This window comes from Narcine bancroftii, chromosome 7 (assembly GCF_036971445.1).
Source record: "Narcine bancroftii isolate sNarBan1 chromosome 7, sNarBan1.hap1, whole genome shotgun sequence".
Lineage (NCBI taxonomy): Eukaryota > Metazoa > Chordata > Chondrichthyes > Torpediniformes > Narcinidae > Narcine > Narcine bancroftii.
Genome location: NC_091475.1, coordinates 166441043 through 166462028, shown reverse-complemented (window position 1 = coordinate 166462028; position 20986 = coordinate 166441043). Strand labels below are relative to the sequence as shown.

Sequence of the window (20986 nt, the reverse complement as noted above, 5' to 3'; positions counted from 1 at the left end):
TATGGGGGAAGCCAGAGAGTGGTGGTGGATGATTGCTTCTCAGACTGGATGTGTGTAACCAGTGGTGTGCCTCAGGGATTGGTGCTGGCACCATTCTTGTTTGTCACCTATATCAATGATGCAAATTGGATCAGCAAGTTTGTAAATGACAATGATTGGAAGCATTATGGCAGCAAGGAAGGCTTTCAAAGCATGCAAAAGGATCTGGGCCAGCTGGAAAATGGGCTAAAAATGAGAGTTTAATGCAGACAAGTGTGAGGTGCTGCATTTTGAAAGGACAAAGCAAGAAAGGACATACACAGTAAATGGTAGGGCACTGAAGAGTGTGGAAGAACAGATGGATCTTGGAATACAGATGAATAATTCCTGAAAGCGCCATCATAAGATTGTAAAGAAAGATGTGGGCATATTGCCCATCATAAATCAAAGTATTGAGTATAGGAGTGGGAATTTATCCATAGAATATTACAGCACAGAAGCAGGCCCCTTTGACCTTTCTAGTCTGTGCCAAACCATTTTTTTTTTGCCTAGTCCAACTAACCTGCACCCAGTCCATAGCTCTCAACACCTCTCCCATCCACGTACCTGTCCAAAGTAATCAAATATTAAAATTGAGTCTGCATTCACCACTTCAGCTGGCAGCTCATTCCACACTCCCACTACTCTGTGTGAAGTTCCTCCTCATGTTCCCCCTAAACTTTTCCCATTTCAGTTTTAACCCATGTCCTTTTGTTTGAAGCTCACCTAACCTCAGTGGAAAAAGCCTGTCTCCCCCTCAATTTTAAATACCTCAATCAAATCTCTTCTGATTCTCCAGGGAATAAAGTACTACCCTGTTTAACCTTTGCCTGTAACTCAGTTCCTGAAGCAAATCTTCTCTGTATTCTTTCTATCTTATTGATATCTTTCCTGTAGTTAGGTGACTAAAACTGCACATAATACTCCAGATTTTGCCTCACCAATGCCTGATACAACTTTACCATAACATCCCAACTCCTATACTCAATACTTTGATTTTTGAAGGTCAATATACCAAAAGCTCTCACCGCCCTACCCACCCGTGATGCCACTTTCAGGGAATTATTCATCTGTATTCCCAGATCCCTCTGCTCTACCACACTCCTCAGTGCCCTATTTACCATGTCCTTTCTTGGTTTGTCCATCCAAAATGCAACATTTCACACTTGTCTGAATTAAATTCCATCTGCTATTTTTCAGTCATTTTTCCAGATGGCCCAGATCCCTCTGCAACCTTTGACTAAATGTTATGGTGAAGATGTACAAGACATTGGTGAGATCAAATTTGGAGTATTGTGTGCTGTTTTGGTCAATAAGATTGAAAAAATGTGACTCAGGAACTGAGTTATAGGGAAAGGTTAAACAGGTTAGCACATTATTTTCATGGAGTGTAGAAAAATCAGAGGAGATTTGATTGAGGTATTTGAAATTATGAGGGGTGTAGACAATAAATGCGGGTAGGTGAGATACAAACCAGAGCACTGTAAACAATTAAATTACTTTTGCAAAGATCCACCAGAATAATCTGTGCAGCAACGACTCTTGAGGAGAAGTCATCTACACAGACATCCACCAGGCCTTAGAATGTAAGAGAATTCTGTTAAGTGTCTAAAATTGTAGCAGGGCTAGATCAAGTGCAGGGAGAAAGTTTCCCAAAACAAAGGAGCCTAAAGCAAGATTGCAGTTTCAGGATATGGGGCAAATCATTGAAGACCAAGACAAAGAAATTTCTTCACTCAGAAGCTGTGAATTCTCCATCACCTCAGAAAGCTACGGAAACCAAGTTGTTGAAAAAATTTGAAATAGATAGGTTTCTAGACAAAGGCACAAAAGGGGTATGAAGGGGTATGGGGCGGGGGGGGGAACGGACATGCTACCGAGTTATACAGTCGACCAGTCATTTGGATTGAAGTAGCAGACTCAGAAGGGCAAGTTGTTGCTCCTATTTTTGTGTTCCACATTAATATTTTTCTGAAATCCTGTCTGTTCTCCGAGGTTATAAATATCTCATGAGATTATTTTGAAGTATACAGGATTTAACGCACGTCTGAACCACAAATCAATAACCAAGTAATAGTATTTTCTAAACTAATTATTAACCCCATTTTCAAAACTATACCAACAACGACATTTCATAAGATGCATCAATGCCTGATTTAAGATGTCAAAAGAACTTTTCTTTGAAGTAGATTACCTGATTGACTTTGTCTGTCTGATGCTAACCAGTTTAGTAATTCCTTGTTTGCATCTTGTACCTTGATAGATTTTATCTTGGGTCTTGGAACCTGCAATTGTATATACATATATTCTTATTACAGAAATGCCATTGAAAAATAAGAATTTAAGATAATGATTCAAGATCTTTTGAACACTGAAGAAACCCTACCTGATAGGCAACCAGATAGCACAGTGCAGCAAGATCCATAACTGCTTTCCATTGGAGCTCATTCTGTTGAGCCATCTTTAGAAGTAATGTTCCAGCATGCAAATAAAGATGTCCTCTTATTTCAGTGAAAGCAGCAGAAAGTTCATCCATAGTATTGGTAATATACGATTTTGTAATTTGCATCGTATGATCAAAACTAAAATAAAAGCAAGCATGAAATTGGCCCATTTTTCCACAACAGTTGACATGTCAGTTTCTGCAATCCACACAAATTCCTATTCTAAACTCAAGGAATTGTTTGTGTTTCAAATCTGAGTGAACAATCCCAAGCTTGGCTGACCTCATCCACATCATCTCCATGAGGATACCCACACTGAGTAAAAACATTTAACCCCTTTCACGCTGGATCAAAAAATCCATGATTTGCAGTTTATTAATCTCAAGATTACATTAAGTAGTGTTAATTATTGAAGTCATCTGACAAAGTAATCTAAAATAAATGACAAAGGTAGATGTGGTAGTATTGATTCAGCAAAAAAGAAAATGAAATGACTTGAGATCACTAAACAATTTGCCAAAATTGATATGTCACATCAGTTATCTCAGGTAAACCTGCCCTGAATTCAACGCCACTTCCAGGCTTTATTTGACTGCTTCTTCTCAGCCTTTCAAAATTCCATAACTGTGCCTTTGAATACAAGGTAACTTGGGTCATTTTACTGTGAAAGAATTACTGAAGTTCATGATTATTTTTCTTAAAGCATTGTCAACTCACACAAGATACAAGGCTTAATTCCTAGTATTAGAGAACATAGAACTGATGACCACATTAGAGTAATAAGTCATCTAAAAATGCTTTGGCTGCTACTCCAAGTCTTCAGAGAAGAGCTTATCCTACATACTGATGCCCAGTGGAATAAAACAGCAAGGTCAGAAAGTGAAGAGCTGACAAAAGTTGATTTCAGTATGCAACAAATTGCTCACAAAATCAATTTTCAACAGAAATCCAAGTTTACCAGGAAAACAAAACAGACTCTCCCCCTCCGCCCCACCCCAAAGACTCACAAATTATTACCTCATTAGAGCATCTACAGCATCTTGGACATCTCTGTTTGATATCATCAAAAAAACAAGATTAGAGGAAGCCAGAAGCAATTCTCTCTGCATCGATCGCCATCTATTTTTATCAGCTCCTGTGACATTTGATGAACTAATATATCTCTGCAGAACACAAAAATACTCATTTAAATAGAACATAAAGTTTATAATGCAAGAAAATGTACACTTCTCTGGAATGTATAGGATAACAAAATTCAGGAAGAACAGGAGAAAGGATCCCAGCTTATCAACTGCATTCCCAAAGTTTTGATTTACAAATGAAAACACAATATGGTAAGCTTGTGACAGATTATTGATATGTTTTTGGGAAATAAATTGGGGCAGTTTTTTTTAAAAGTGTAAGTCACAGTCAAATACTTTAAAACAGATCTTATTTAAAATATTGGAGCTCTACACATGCTAGACACATCGGGCCAAGAGCCTTTGCAAAAGCTTTGGAAAGTGCCCAAGATACTTCACTAATGGATTGTTGTTTACAAAAAGACAACAGACGAAAGAACTCTTGGAGCCACAGGCTGCAAGGAGTGGAACTTGCTGTTCTAAAGGGGTCACGTGGTTTTGCAAGCAGAGAGAGTCAAACAGGCTTTTTTTGAGAGTGAGAATTCAGTTCTACAGTCAGCAGCAGCAGCTGGGACTGGAACAGCTTGCGAAAACCCCATTTGGAAGATGAGCTGTGATTGCTTAGTTCAGCCTGGTCAAAGCCCTTGTGGAAAGGACTGGCTGCCTAATGTTTCACTTGAAATAAGGGAAACAAAAAGGAACTCTGTGGTGGCCTGAAGGAAAGAGGTTATCATCGGAGAACCCTGATGGAGCAAGTTTCTTCGGCAAGACACTGAAGTGGCTGACTAAAAAGGAATCAGTTGTGGGTGTCCAGCAAACAACAAATCTCTCTGAAAACCGACAAGAACCTTCCATTTACCTTTCAAGCACCAAAACCTGGTGAACTTCATAAATATTAAATTCTGTGCACAGTATAAGAATTGCCTGCCACCAGTGAACTTGAAGGAATGAGAAGTGAGATTGGACTGTGAATCAAATAACTTTTCTGAACTTACATACACATTTGCTTAGAATTATAAAGGGGTTAAGTTAGGCTAGTTTTAAGTTAGGCTAGTTAAGTTAATGTGTGATTTTGTTTTCATGTTTAAAGATGATTGAAAGTAACTATTGTTTAAGTAACCATTTGTCTTGGTGAATATATATTGCTGCTGAGTTTTGTGGTCCTCTGGGCTCGTAACAAGCTACCTCAAACTATTCACTAGATTGTCTATTTTAGAACTTTTTTTTAAAGCAAGCTTTCTCTAAAAGTCAGAAATAAGAAAAACATCAAATTGAAGTAAGTTCATCAAGCAGAAAATACTTTATTGCTTTTTATGCACCTGATCTCCTGAAGAGGTGGAACTGTTGCAAATAAAAATTCCAAAAATAACTGATTACCTTTAACGTTTGTACCAGACAGGTATTCCATTCAAGATTTCTAGAAAGTATTCTCCTCTTCTCTATATTTATGCAGAAATTCACAGCTTCTTCAAGTTTCCCAAAAGAACAGTAGAATTCTACCAAGCGCATATTAACATGTGGATCATCTGGTCTAGAATGCAGTTCAGATTGAATAAGATCAAATAGTTGAGAATGATCCAACTGTCCCTTTGAGCTCAGCAGCTTTTCCTTCAGAGAAAAAGCAAAATGCAGGGTCATGACCTGAAATATAAACCAACCCTTTGCTTCCACAGATGCTGCTTGAACAGAGTTCGTCTAACAATTTCTTTTTAAAAATCAAAAGATGACTACACACCAAAAAACTAAAATATATTTTTGCAATTCTATACATCAAGAGCACACATGAATGCGAGTTTATTGTCATAAAAGTATAATGTACAGATGCACTGAAATTTTTACATGCTGCTGCTACACAGATAAAATTACCACTCAAGAAAAAGTGTGTGGAGATTCATTAAAGGTTATAATATACTACTTGTCTTTATTGTCAGAAATTTAAGAAATGTTTTAAATTCACAGCATGTAGTGTTAGAAATACTCCTGGACAATTGACATCAATCAAGCAGAGTTACCACACTGTTTTTCAAGAATGGAGATTAATTTTTTTTTGCACAATCTGCATGCAACAACCTTCCACTCACAGCAATTTCCTGTAAAAATTATACTTTAAAATTGGGGAAAGCTACCATCTTATTAAACAATGTTTCTCTTTACATAGGCTCTATTTAGCAAATGGACAACAGCTTCTTTGCTAGGAGCTAACCTAACTAACTCATCATTACAGCACTGAGTTGCTCCTCTGTGTTGTAAACTGGATAACCCAGTATCTCAAAGTCAAAGAGCAAACACCACCAGAATAAAATCAGCTAAAAACAGATTATGGATCTGTGCTCTTGAATTTTCATTCACTTTGAAAGAGAAGCACTATGCTTACCTTCAGTTTATAAACAATCCTATTACCGGGAAAATGCTTGGCTGCTCTCTCCAACCAGTATTCAGCTTTTCCATCAATCAGGTTTTCATTATTGCACAGCAAATCAGCCACTTTCAAAATAATGTCCTTCTGCACGGGGTTTAGTTCAACAACTCGCTGGTAAGAATTAAGGGTGATATAAGAATTTAAATAAATAATAAAATTTTAAAATCTAATTATGCTTTATAATAAAATGTTGGGAACATGCAGATATCAGCATCCAAAGAGAACAGGTAGGTGAACACTTGTAGGTGCAAATAAATAAACTGTGCAACTGTCTTATTGAGAGAGAAAAGGAACATGTAAATCACTATGACCCAGATGATGTTTTATCTATTATTCAAGAGAACAATGGTTTAGTATCTTACAGTAAATAAATAATAAATAACCCTTTCTGCAGTTTTAACTGTTAGTTCCAAATATACTGTCACAAGAACAACAATGGAATGCAAAAGAAACCAAATGCTAACATTAATGTTGGAACATTTGAAGATCTTCAAAATTTTGCAGTTAGTTTAATAAGTTCATTATTCTTTTACCTCATTTACAATTCTATTCATTATTTTTCTTCTGTTCATTTTGGTAATAACTACTCCCAATTCATCACTACTTTACTTGGAATGTCCTGCATGCAAAATCCTCTTCTGTAAATACTGGTGCAAGTTATTTATTATGTGAATTAGTTTCATTTAGAGCATCACCATAATCCGTTTTAAGGGATTCACAATTCTTACAACTTCCTGATAATTGCAAAAAAACAGACATCCCTGCAAGTGGTGGTGTCATTTTTGTCTATCCCAGTTCCCCACGATATGCAACTTTAAACATCCAAATGAGTTTTATGCTGTGCAAAACTATTTAATTTGTTTTGGCAGGTTTTATGGAGTGCATTCTTTCCTTTCCCAGAAACATCAACAGTATTAGCAATATATTTCCCCTCGCCACTCAGGGACATAATTAATGTTCAGGTGATGGGAGTATTAAGAGAGAAAATAACACTTCCAGCTTTAATTTTTTCTTACTAATCTTTATGAAGTCCCTCAACCCATTCTTTCCAGTATTATTGGTTCCAAAATGGACCACAACAACTGGATGATCCTGCTTTCTCTCCACTAACATTCTAACAACCACTGGCAATTTCACACCAGGATGTCATTCTTGAAAGTATGTCAATATGGTCATGACCTGTTCATCGGATGATCATTTAGGTTTTTAAAAAAGGTAAAAATACAGTAAGCATTACCTATCAAGTTACCTGATTGTAACAACATAACCCAAGTGTTCTTTGGTCCAGTGCAAAAACAGTGCAAACACACAAAGACGTAAAACAAACAGACAAATGATGCATATGCACAGAAACATTATTAATTAATAGAAGAGTCATGGGAAGTTTTAGTAGTTATTCAGCTGTCTCACTACCCGTGGGAAGAAGCTATTCCTCAGCCTGGTGGATCTGGTTTTAATATTTCAGTATCTTTTTCCCGAAAGGAAATCAAACCATAAATCATTTTTTAAAATTAGATACAATTCCATCAGGCACAACATGGCCCATATAACATTCACTAATACAATAGGAGTTTTAATTAAAATTATTCTCCTAATCTTTAACCAAAATTTTATTAAATGGTGAAAGACTAATTCTTTCCATTTGTTAGTTGTTTTCTACTACATCCTTAACTACTAAAGCTTAGTCTTGTACTAGCAACAGAAATGGGAAATTTTTCACCAGCTATAAAGAATTATTTTGTGATAAATTAGTAATGCTGACTGATAAATTATGCATTCACACGTACCATAATCAAATTTAAAATTCTAAGATCAATTGTCATTCCGCAATATCTACAGTTACAGGTCATTAACTGAGGGTTTGTTTTTCTATTTCTAACAATTAAGAGAATAAAACAAATGAATGCACACATTAAACCATACCTTGTAACAACCAATGGCTTTTTCAATGTCACCTTCAGATTCATAAATCTGGCCAAGAAGGTTGTGAGCTTTCGGATCCCTTTCCTGTACTTTTATGTATGCTGATACCTGCCTGCAGATCCATTTAAAAAAAGAACTTATTATTCTGATCAGCAAGAAAGTAATCTACAATTCAAAACATCTGAATGAAAAAGAAAAAGTGAAATAGAAAAATACTGAATTGTAAAACATTATCTCAAGCGACAAAAAAAGAGCAGAGGTGTGGGACTAATTGGATGGCTCTTTCTGAAGGTCAGCACACAGCTGCAGTGATAAATTTTTGCATTGGAGCAATGTTTAAACGATTTCAGAAAAACCTTAGGATAACCAAGCCAGTAGGGAGGCATTCAAGGAGCGAAAAAAAAATCCCAATATATTCCCAATAAGGATAGGTAGAGGGCGAGTAAACTCCCAAATCCAAGCTCACTTCAAAAACTAAAAGGAATAAAATAAAACAATCTTATTACAAGTACAGAACTCACTCCAGAAACAAGAATTATAAAATGTTAAGGAATTATAAAGGAAGCCAAGGTAAGTGTACAACAAAAATCAGATATAGTGAAATACCCAAAATATTTTATAACTACATAAAAAAAGATAAGGTCTCTAAAGAGCTAAAATATAACTGAGCAGACATGAAAGGCATCAGCAGTTCTAAATAAATAAATGCCGTATCACTAAAAGATATAAAAGGAAACAGTAAGGGATGTGCATCTTTGTGTTGGGTTCAGACACCCTTGTTATAAAAAAATAACCTTGACCCTGTCGTCTCGATCATAGTTTATTTTATTTTACCATACAGTGAATATCTACATGCACAGGCTTTACCCTGTTAGTTCTGAGCCCCTCTCCAAGATGCGGAACTCCCACCCCGTGACATCATCGGCCTGCTCGATGTCCCACCAATAGTATTACACCACATCCCCCTTACTTTGCGTTCAAAGCCCCCTTTTCTATGGCTTCGCCCGCTACAGTTACCTTTACGCATTCCGATATAAATACACATACAATATTTACAATACACAAGTCTTTCTTGACTGGGTGTTTTAATGTCCAGATTCAGTCTTTGCAGTCTCTTTACTTCTCGTCCAGACCTCATTCTCATTATGCCAGAAAAACTCTGTTTCAGTCAGCAGAGTCTCGGAACCTGCCTTTGCAAGAGTGTCCATTTCCAGCCCATGCTCTTATTGCTTTTCACCTGGAGACTCTGGTATGGGAATAAGATATTGGTGATTCTGTCTCAGTGTCCCTTGTGGTCCACTAACTATGTATGACCATGGGCTGTGGTGCAATGAAGTTACTGTACCTTGCTGTCTTGCATCGGAGAACCGCACCTCATCTCCTGGTGACAGCTTTTACAGGTTGCTCGTTCTGTGTCTCTTGTTATACCACTCCGCATTCTTACATCTCTTCTCCCTCTCCTTGTTCTGGAGTTGTAGCAGGTCCGGGAGTTCCTGCTGCAACCTCTCTGGAAGGGTTGGTAGAGTCGTGCAAAGGTGACATCCAATTAGCAATTGGGCTGGTCTGTAGCCGTTGCTCAGCAGTGTGGCTCTGTACGCCAAAAGTGCATGGAAAGGGTCCTTTGCTTTCTTTAGTTGGTCCTTCACATTGTACTGCTCGCTCCGCCTCGCCATTGCCTTGTGGATAATTGGGGCTACTGGTCAGATGCTTGAACTTGTAATCTGCTGCGAATGTCATGCCATGCAAACATTTATTTTAAATGAACATTTACATCAGTAGTTCATGTCAGACTGAGTTGTGCTATTTTTATGAATCGAGAGAAATAGTCCACCACTAATAAGTATGTGTTCTCCAAGAGTGAATAAGTCTGTGCCAAGCTTTTGCCATGGCCTGTCAGGAATTTATCGACATCAGCAGTTTTCTTACATTTGATTACTCAGACCTGGCCACCATACTGTTGATTGGCACATTACAACCCCCAGGTGGCCCTCGAGTATTTTCTTGAGTACCTCATTCTGCATGTTAGCCGGAATAACTAATCTCGTACCACACAGGAATAGTCCATTGTGCACACTCAGAATGGCCCTCTCTTGCCAGTAGTGTTTGTCTGGTCCTTGTAACTGGTATCGGTCTGGCCAGCTTCCAATGCAGTATTTCATGACCTGCGCGTGAACACTGTCAGCACATAGTTGCTCTTGAAGCTCTGTCAGGTATCCGTTGCTTTCTGAGGCTTTCCATCTCTACATGTCCTAATGTGGTCTTTGTCAGCACTGCGGTTTCGTCTTGTAGTAGTGGGGAATGAAGGACTGTATTCGCAATTGTGAGGTTCTTACCAGATGTGTGTGAGATTGTGTAGGAGTATCTCATCAGCCTCATCCTGAACCTCTGTTTCCGTGGCGGCAGCAAATCCAGCGCTTACCCACCTAGCAGACTCAAGGGGTTTGTGGTCCATCTCCAACTTGAACTGTGGTCCCAAAATGAAACTGTTGAATCTCTCACAAGCCCAAATCAGTGCCCATGTCCCTTTTTTCAGCTGCGTGTACCCTTGCTCTGTTTCTGTTAGTGATCTGGAAGCATAAACAACTGGTGACCAATTGCCTCCCTCCTTCTGTATGGACTGCTCCCAGTCCATATGATGAAGTACCAGTGTGGATGATAGGTCTCGCTTGAGGTTACTAAATGTCCTCTGTTGCTCATGTCCCCAGCTCCACTGACTTTTCTTGGACAACGGGTATCTCAGTGGTTTGTCCTTTTCAGCCAAGTTTGGTATGAAGTTCCCTAGTTGGTTCACCATACTGAGGAAAATTTCTGTGCTCACTAACGTTTGTTGGCTCCTTCATATCCTGCACAGCTCTTGTCTGGTCTCATGCCGTCTGCTGAGATGATGTACCCCAGATATTTTACCTGTCTCCTTCCAAACTCACACTTCGCCATGTTAAGAGTGACCCCTGCCCTTTCTAGAACTTCATGGATCCTTGTGTTGTGCTGATCCTTCGTGTCCCCAAATGAGGATATCGTCCATGTGGCAGACAACTCCTTCCAGGCCTTTGGCAACTTTGGCCACTTTTCTGTTCTGGAAGTGTTCAGGGGCAGTTGAAATAGTAATGGCCAAATGGCATGATAAATGATGTATAAAGAGCTGATTCTTTTGACAAAAGAATTTGCCAAAATCCCACGTTCGCGTCAACTTAGTAAAGTATTGTGCACCAGTGAGCCTGCCTAGGATTTGATCAAAGGAGGTATAAACTTTTCTTTGCACACTAATCCATTCAAGAGTGTCAGGTCCACACAAATGTGAACAACTTCTTTAATCTTTTTGGTGCTACCATGCCGCAACACCACTCTGTAGGCTTCTCTTTGTGGCTGATAACTCCAAGCTTCATTCTTTCAAGCTCTCCCTTCAGTTTGCCCATGAGCCCCAATGGGACCCTTGAAGGTACCTTCAGTGAAAATGGTTTCATATCAGGCTAGAGTTTAATGACGTATGGCTTCTATACTAGCCCGAGTCTGTCGCTAAGTTTGGAGTATGCTTTCCCAACCATCTCCTGGTCTAGGGCATCCAATCTGGCCACTAGCTGGAGTCTCACCGAAGCTGGTCTGCTCAACAGCCCTGCTTGCAAGTCTCTCACCACGTATACTTCTCCTGTGGTGTTCCTCTCTCTGCCAGTCTCAGAACCATTAATTTCACTCCTCCCGGACTGTAGAGTGGCTTCTGTGTTTTTCCTTGCTTGCCGCCTCAAGAGTATAATTCTTTTAAACACTTGCTCGTGAGTGGCTGTAACATCAGCCCGTGTCGATTTTGAAGGTCATTTTGCTGCCTCCTATGTTAATGTCGATCATCCAGGGCTCCTCGCCTGATACTATTTCTCCAAGGAACAATCTTTCCACATCCTCCACTACCTTATTCACCATGCGGGTTGACCTACAGACTTTTCCATGGTATCCTCATTTAACGCAGTTGTGGCATTCTGCACTCCTGGCTGGGCATTGAAATGCTGGGTGGAACAGTAGTTTTCCACATTTGGGGCACGTCTTGCGCTCTATTTTTCTCTGCATCATTGTTTTAAGTTTTTGCTGTCCTGGCATCTGCTCTTTGTCTTTAAACTTCTGGTGTCTTCCTTTCAAATTGCACTGTGTCTACTGCTAATGTGGTTGCACGTTTCTCACATGTTGGTTTGCAGCTGCTTTATTGCCTCTGACTGTCTAGCCATTGTGACTACTTTCGAAGTCTTTGTCGAATTGCATCCTCTCCAACAGTGACCCACTACTAGTCTGTCGTGTGAAGGTTTGTTGTGCAGATCCTCATATTTGCAATTCCCTGCCAGTGCACACAAGGGTGTAACAAATGCATCTACTGTTTCTGCAGGCTGCTGCACTCTTGTTAAATTTCGCCTGTTTGTAAATTACATTCTTCTTGGGCATCAAATAATAATCGAACTCTCTCCACACTGCATCGTACTGCTGCTGTTGCATGCCTGTTAAGTCTAGGCCTTGTAGTACGTCATCAGCCTCGTCCCCCATGCAGCATACCAGCGTATTCACCTGGTTAGCTTCAGAGGAATTATTTAAATTACTTGCCAGTCTGAAGCGCTCAAATCCACTTTTCCCAATCCTGTGGCTTTGAGAAGTTGAAGGCTTCTGAAGGTTTTATTGTAAAAGTCACCACTGGAGGAGCCGCCACTCTCAACTGGGGTCCCTCTACATGTTAAGGCCCGTCCTCCATCTTAGCTCACCTCTTTCACTTTTATTCTTTCACAGCTTGTCCTTCTCTCTGTGGCTCAAAGCTCCACTTCTGGCACCATATCGTGATGGGTTCAGACACGCTTGTTATAAAAATTACCTTGAGCCATGTTCATAGTTTGTATTGCACCAAGTTAATTAAAGAGCCTAATACTGGTGATGGGTAATGCAGTAGATAAAGTTAACCTTTTCTTAAATCAGCATAGGCTGAAGACATTAATGGAAATTGACTGTGGGATAGCATCAGCTCAGGAATTTTAAATAGGGCAACAATCAAAGGTCTGCTAGTGAATTTGGCTAATTGCCGATCTTCTTGCTGCCTGAAAAGACAATACAAACACCCAGAAAACTTACAAGGGATACTTTCTCAATTCCAGAAAGGTAGAAATATGATTGGGAAAGACTTATTTGATACCTCAGAAATAATCTATGATAAATGCTGAAGAACTCCATCTGAGGACAGTCAAATTAGGATGCAAGAATGAAACACGGAAGTCTGTTGACTGCTTGAAGTAAAAACAATGTTGAAGAAACTCAAATTAGGATTCACCTGATCAAATGACTTGAGTGTTGAAAGCTTACTTAACTTTTTTGAACAGTGTTTGGATCCCTATACTGAAATACAAGACAACATGGAACAGAACTAAGAAACAAGCTCTTACACTCCAAGATCCAAAGCACTTGCTGCCGAATTCAAATTCTTGTTGTTTACCATATTGTAAATAGAATGAACAACCACTTTGTTTTGCATCAATATTATTTCCATGGCAGAGCAACATTACAATTTTGTTTAGCCATCAACTGCTGAGTGGAATTCTACATTTTTTGTATCACATGCTCCTGCAGGACATTTCTGATTAATTCAATGAAGAGTAGTAATTCTGGAGTATGTTCATGAAAGACCTGTTAGCCAGGAACAGACAAGCATTTGTAAGGAATGTTAGCAATGAGAAGCAGACCACAAGAATCTTCGAGAAGTTTTACTCAAGCCAAGGATCGTGTAAATAAACCCCAGCTGATGATGCATGTGGATTTCAATCCAAATAAGTATGAAATAATTACTGTAGAAATTTAATGTTTCTATTTCTGAAATTAGGATTTCAAAGAAGGAATCTCAACTGCCAATTTCTCATGAAAAGCAAAAAACCTCGTGCCCAATTTAAAAGAAAAAATGTGCACAATTCTATACCTAGCCTCATCAATTGAGATTAAACTCTGAAATATAGAATAAAGATGAGGAAACTGAGACAAAAGTCGCACATTTTAAATTTTATCAGCAGTAATAAACCATGCACAACCTGCCTTCGCCAAATCCAAAGGTCACATCCACATATCAGAGTATGCCACAGTAGATAGGAGAGTCTAAAACTAGAGGACATAGATTTAAGGTGAGGAGAAAACTGTAGAGGGGACCAGGGATGCAAGTTTTTCCAGAGGGTGATACATATTTGGAAAGAGGTTCTACAGGAAATGGCAGAAGCAGTTACAATTACAACATTTAAAAGACATATGGACAAGTTCGTGGAGAGGAAAGGTTTAGAGGGACATGGTAATTAGCTCAGATAGAGTCCTTGGTCAGTCTGTACAAGTTGGACAAAAGGGTCCATTTCGTCATAACTCCAAGTAGTATTGGCTGCAAATGAAACTTTTGATCACCTTCTGAAAGTGATGTAATGAAAGAAGTCACTTGTATTCTTCATATTTCCTAACAAAGCTAATTGGCCTACTGAGTTTACGACAACTCTCAGAGCAATCCTATACGCCTACATGTCCCTGTAAATATTCCCGCTCTCATGTCCATACCTTTAACAGCTTCCCCCAACCTCTATCCATTCACACCAGGAGCACTTTACAGAACCTCTTTTGGCATATGCGAGCACCCAGAGGAAATGCATTCAATCACAGGTGAACATGTAAATTCAACACGGTCGCCTTGCAATTACTTTATCATCCACTGGCAATTTTCCAACCTAAATTCAGAACTGCTCTTTACATCAAGAGATAGGAACCAGATATATTAATTTCATGAATTTGGAAATAATGGTTTTACTATATTGTTGATAACATTTGACTTTTAAAGTCATAAGAAATAGAAGTACAGGCCATTTGGTCCCAATCCTATTCCTCCATTCAATAAGATCATGGATGAGCCAACTTTTCTCAGTTTCACTTTCCCATCCTACTTCTCTTCATTTAGATCAATAACTTCCTCAACTATGAACATAATCAAGGATTCTGTTTACAAAGCCGTTTTGGGGTAAAGAATTCCAAACGCCCAATCTCAAGAGATAAGCAAGACTTTGCCCTTTTGTCCCAAATTTTTCCAAAATGTGAAACATCCTCAGTTCCTGACCTCAATAATTCTAGCCCAACCTGTTAATTTTTTCTTTATAAAATAATCCCCAAATCATTCTAAGAAAACCATTTTGAACCATTTCCCATGACAATGTAACAAAATGTAGATCATGAACACATGTTCAGAGTGGTGGAACCTTCCATCAATGCCCTCTTAGATACTTTCTACAAAGAGTTCCATGTTTTTATTTCAATTGTGAATACCCTTAATGCTGCCTGTTATGATAGTCTGACCCAAACAATGAAAGACACTGCGATCTAAAGGGAAGTGACAAGAATTAATTTTTTTTAGTCTGTTACAGAAAGCATGGAGCAATGATCAGAGGAATTTAAGTGACAGGAAAGCTGAATTCAGTAAGCTTTACAGGTCTCAGTGTCAATTCTTTTGCTTTTCATAGTATATATATATATATCAGTTATATAGATTAATGTTGGTTTTTTAAATTTTATTTAAGATTTTCAAATTACATAGAATACATAAAAATAAAGACAAAATAAACTAAACACAAAAAAACCCCACCCCCTCCCTCCCCCCATGATTGTAGATCTTAATTAAAATTTTGCAAATAAAATTAGTCAAGTGGTTGATAGCATGGAAGAATATTTTATGTTAGATTAGCAAAAAGTGAAATAGAATTCAATCTGCGACATGCCTTTAGAGAAGACAAAGGAATGAATACAAAATAACCAGTAGGATACTGTAGAGGAATATTGGCATCCGCATGACAGATAAAACTATATGGTTGGATGTAGGTTTCCAAGCCTCTCATGGGTGCTACAGCATTCATCCATATATCTGCGTTACCATTTCCTGCATCACTCCACATTTTTCCAACACCCAGAGATCTATCAATTTCAAATGATCATCTTGATAAAACCTTCATAGCCTTTTGAGGTGTAGAGTTCCAAAGGTTCATGACTCTGAATAAAGACATTTTCATCATCTTGCCCTCAACAATCTGCCTCATATTCCATAACAGTGCTTGGTTCTAGACTCATTGCCAGGCAATTATCAATGCATCAAGAAAGTCAATATATTGTAAATAATGTCAACTCTCATCCTATCAAACTCTCGATTCCTGGAAATCTGAATGGGAAAATAAGGTGGTTATGTAGGAAAGAATGAGGCCAAGCAAGTTAGGCAACATCTAGAATACTGCATGCAATTCTGCTCACACTTCCAGAAGATTGTGACAAGACCAGAGAGATTATCATTTTCATTCTGGTAAGCAAGCCACAAAGGTGGATTAGCTTTCTTTAGAATAAAGGGAATGTTTAATTGAAGTACACAAAATTACAAGATGCTAACACAGGGAGAAAAGGAAAAGTATTCTGTTCTACTGTTGAGGCACAATGATAATACCGCAGCCAGAGTATAATGACTTCCAGAATGTTACAGTCAGTATGTTTTGCAGCACCTCCTTCATGGTTGCAAAGTTGATATAAAGGTTTTTTTTTCGGGGGGGGGGGGGGGGCTGGGGGGAGAAGAAAGAAAAGAGGGAATCAAATAAGTCACCAGAAATAAAATCAAAAACACTGTCCACATTTTAAAATGATCTGGAAGACTACTGAATGGTTAATAAGCCAGGTGGTCTTCAGTGTAAATAAACCCGACAACTTGACTTATGATCTTGAACTTTCACCAATGAAAATAAAGGCAGTATCATCAGATATTAGGAATATATTAATTACCTCTTCGCAAGTTCATATTCTTTGGCTTCATAGTAGAGTTTTGCAAATAAAAATCCTTTGAGGGATTTCTAAGACAAAGTAAGACAAATTACAGCCAAAAACTTTTGTTACAATCCATTCCATGTTCCAGTTATAAAACATCTCTCCAGAAAATTATGTTAAGTTGCACAAATGATGGCATCGCAGGCAAATTGAAGCCCAAAAAGTAGTGCAGCAAAATAGTTACTATTCTTCGTGAGGAAATGAAAACAATTGTGTTCAACACGCGAAATAAGGCCATGAAAAACAATCCTGGACCATGCAACATATGATGCAGTTCAGAAAACACTGCTTCAAGTTCCAGCAAATCTCACTCCTCCCGAGTCTCAATGCCCGAGAAAACAAAACGTGATGCACGACCCAACTCCGGCCTACCCACGGAGGGAGGGAAGGCCCGACAAGCCCACGCCGCCGCCGCCGCCTGCGATGCCCGCGCCCGACCCATTCCCGTGAGTTCATCCCCTCGATGCTGGATCCAGGCACTCACCTCGCGGGGCGAGAGCGGCTTGGCGCCCTCCACCGAAGCCACATACTTCTCCACCTCCGCCTTGCTACGCACCATGTTTGCTGAGCAGCTCCCAGCTGCCGTTCACACAAGATGCGGTGAGCACCGGCCCTCGCAGACCTTGCACGGCCTCTTCCACCTGCACACGCGCTTCAGCGTCGGTACCGCGCATCAGCACGAACCGCAACCGACGAGCCAGCTATTGCCCCCGCCTGCCCGCCACTCCTCTTCCGCGCATGCTCACAGAACAAACTGACGTCACAATCCCCCCCCCCCCCCCCCTTTCAAGTCAGAGTCGCGAGATTTACCGTGCGGCTGCGCGGGGCCAGTAATTTGGGGCCCAATAATTTCGATGCGTGAGGAAAGGGCTTCACGTTCGCGTTCAGGATAAGTATGATGGCCTTTGACCGGAAAGTCTGGTCCCGCTCTCTGTGCTGTGGAGAGCCCTTTGGCGAATCCATTGGAAAGGATGAGGCATAAGAGGGTGACGTTGCCAGGCAGGGGGAGCCGCTCGGGGAGAAGGTCGCCGTCTTCTGTTCAGATGCAGGAACAGCCTCTGAGTCGAGCCCCGGGTAAACCGGAAGTGCGAGGCAATGTTCTGGTGACTGTTCGGACCGGTCTGTCATTCCCTTCAGTCAGGTATCTGGCTGGGAGGGGCCAAGGGGAGCAACAAGAAGAGTTTGGAGCGGAGTCCAAAGGTGCACAAAAATCAGGGCTGTGGGCCTTTTCAACCGCAGGAAAGGTGATCAGGTGCAAGGTACCTCTCGGGCCTGCTGTTCCGAGGTGGCCCTTTCCCCACTCCTCCGCTTTGGAGGTCCCCAGAGCGGTCTTCCGGTTCCATGATGGAAAGGGTCACCGTCTACACACCAGGGGCAAGGGCAGAGCCAACCTGGCCCTCGATCGGATGACTACCTTGGGGTGTGTGGGGGTGCATCAGGTTGAGCGTGGAGCTAAAGTACAAGGTCACCTGAGGTTTTGCCTCATCCAGGTGCTGCGAAAGGATGGGCCAGCTCCTGTTGTTGCACAGGGACTTAGCCGGGGGGGGGGGGGGGGGTTATTTTGTGTAGTTTTCTGATGTAATATTGTAATCATACCATTTTAATTTTTTTTATTTTTCTTTAAATGTAATTCTCTATTGTATTCATGTTATAAAATTTTAAATAAAGTTTTCAAAAAAAAAAGCTGGACTTAGCCACAACTACCTTTCCTTTGTAGAAAAAAAAATTTCCAAACACCATTGACCGTAATCCATCAGGCAGTGGTCAGCATGAAATGTCTTGCAAACACAGAGATGAGAACCCGATGGATACTTTGGGGAGGTCCTCTGAGCAGACTGTCCGGGGCCTTTAAACCAGTGTTCAGAACTTTGCCTGGCTGGCAGTGAGAGCCCTCCCGGTCAGATCCTCCCTGTACAATGGGTATATCACCGACAATGCATCCTGTCCCCAATATAACTGCAGTTGTGATGAGTCAGACACCCACCTCTTTGCAGAACATCATCATGTGGAGAAGGATGCAAGAGTCCTTATCGTGGTTTATCCCCAGCAGCATAACATATGACTGATTTACTGTCTGTGCCAGGGGACGGACACAGAAACAGACACCTGAAATTGCTAGAAGACCATTAACTCAGTAAAAGTTGCCCTTTGGCCTGCATCAACTACACTTTAACTCAGTTTTGATTTGCCATTGTCTATTAATGTTTGCTCAAGGCCCACAGCTATGTGGTTGATTCTAAATTGCATTCTGAAATCTCCATTGGGCAATTCAGATAAACGGCATCACATTAAAAAAAGATACTTTTTGGACTATCTTCTAGCTGGAGACAGAATATTAAGCTTTATTTTTATTTTCAAATACTTGCCAGAACTGGAGAGCTTGAGCCATAGGGAAAGGTTGGGCCTTTATTCCTTTAATTGTAGAAAGCTGATGGGGCAACAATATAGAGGTTTATAAAATCATGAGGGGCATAGATAAAGTGATAGTTCTATTCTGGAACTGGAAGGTAGGAGTTTAAGGTGAGAGGGGAGTGATTGAAGAGCAACCTGAGGGGTAACATTTTCACTCAGAGGTTGGTCCATATCAGGAACAAGTTGCCAGAAGTAGGTACAATTTTGACATTTCAGAGATTTGGATAGATATATTGATTGGGTTTGTATCAAATGCAGCCAAATGGGACTAGCCCAGAATGCCATCTTAGTTGACATTGACAAGTTGAGCCAAAGGGCCTCGTTGTTACTGTGTGACTTGACATTTTTTTTTCCCCCCAAAGGATGACTTTAGAAAATTCAAAACTTTCTTATACTGAATAAATCACTTCACTTTTCTAGCCAGCCTGTTAGATGAGATTTTAAATCAAGGCACAGTTCTCTCCAAGGTGAGCATTAAGAATTTTGTGGCATTCTTTTGAACAGAAATAGGGAGTTATGTATTATTTGTGGCTTTGCCGTGTGCAAAAATGGTGCCTTATTTTTTGATTTACTTCTGAAATGTAATTGCAAATTAGCTATGAAGCACATAGCATGACTAAGTCACCATTTATTTTTTGGTCTCATGTATTTCACTTTTATTCCCCTCCTCCACCAACAAGGAACACAATGTGAAAGTTTGGTTTTTTTGGGGTCATTTTCATTGCATAAAATGGATGCACAATTTTCTCCTACCCAAGAATCATCTGTTCCTGAAGTGCACTCCATAGTTGTACTGGAGATTTCTTAGGGTCGAGGGTTGGAATCAATCAGAGCCTTAGCATCTTGAACAGGGATTGAGGAAAGAAAATAAAAAATTCTTACCCAGGATCCATTATAAAAGCAAAGTTGCCCCAAGAACTATTAAGATCAAAGAGTCATGGAATGGTTTTTAAATAAAAATTATGAATGATTTTGAAATAAAGTTTTAGGTTTTATCATGTTGATAGCCAGACGAGCAATTTTATTGAAATGGAAAGATTCATCCCCGACTCATACACAGTGGATATATGATGTAATCTTTCTCCAGGAATTTGCCAGTGGTTCCACATTAATGTTTTTTTTAATTATATAAGGCAACCTTGATTAGATTGAGAGGGTAGATTAGTTGTAGTTTCAGTTTTTAATTTTTTTAAATTTTATTCGTTATTTCAATAAACCAATTTAACATGGACGCAGAGATCATTTCATTTAAATGTTTTTGAGCTATCATAACCAATTGTTGATGTAGTTATATCTTTTTTTTGTCATGCTTGTATACAAATGATTATGCATTTTTCAATTCTGTGTATATGCTTATATGTTAGACTCAATAAAAATATTTTAAAAGAATCATGGAATGGAAATTGCCTTGATGGTTTTCTTTAATGAGGGGTAAAAGGGACCCAAGTCACCAAAGACCAGATTTTGCTGCCTAAATGTTAATGCTGACACATTGGTGGCATAAATGTCCTTTGACCCATCCATGCCTACAGATGGGCCAAGGCCCAGGGTGCCTGCAACCACTGCTTCTTCCTCACAATCCCTTCTGTTCACCCCCTCAGATCTTGGATCGCCAAATCTTATATTTTGATTATCTCCCACCCTCCCAGACTTCAGACTCTTGTCCACAACAATGGTGCTGAAATCAGGAATAGATAGCTTCAAGTTCTTAAAAGTAATTCCAATGAGCTGACCTGGGACAAACATGTTGATGGGATAATCAAGAAACAAAGTAGGTAGAGATGCAAACAGTAAAATTCGATGGGGTTAGGATTTACCTA

The 20986-nt window shown here is 39.7% G+C and overlaps 1 protein-coding gene across 7 annotated transcripts in view; it reads right to left on the bottom strand.

Moving 5' to 3' along the window:
- ranbp2 (RAN binding protein 2) overlaps nt 1–17897 on the bottom strand; it is an 87467-nt gene extending 69570 nt beyond the window's left edge. For 5 of the 7 annotated variants that reach the window (XR_011342182.1, XM_069891155.1, XM_069891157.1 and 2 more), the window contains exons 1-8: nt 17565–17897; nt 16713–16780; nt 7926–8037; nt 5958–6113; nt 4961–5191; nt 3480–3625; nt 2405–2600; nt 2213–2303 (exon numbers count right to left, since the gene is read on the bottom strand). Coding sequence is in view for 6 of the 7 variants with exons in the window: in XM_069891155.1 (XP_069747256.1) it covers nt 2213–2303; nt 2405–2600; nt 3480–3625; nt 4961–5191; nt 5958–6113; nt 7926–8037; nt 16713–16780; nt 17565–17882 (1318 nt within the window). In the remaining variant the exon portion in view is untranslated. Of the gene's footprint in view, nt 1–2212; nt 2304–2404; nt 2601–3479; nt 3626–4960; nt 5192–5957; nt 6114–7925; nt 8038–16712; nt 16781–17238; nt 17487–17564 lie in introns of those variants that run through there. The other 2 variants (XM_069891158.1, XM_069891160.1) reach the window with 1 other exon arrangement.
- Between the last annotated feature and the right edge of the window lie 3089 nt (nt 17898–20986).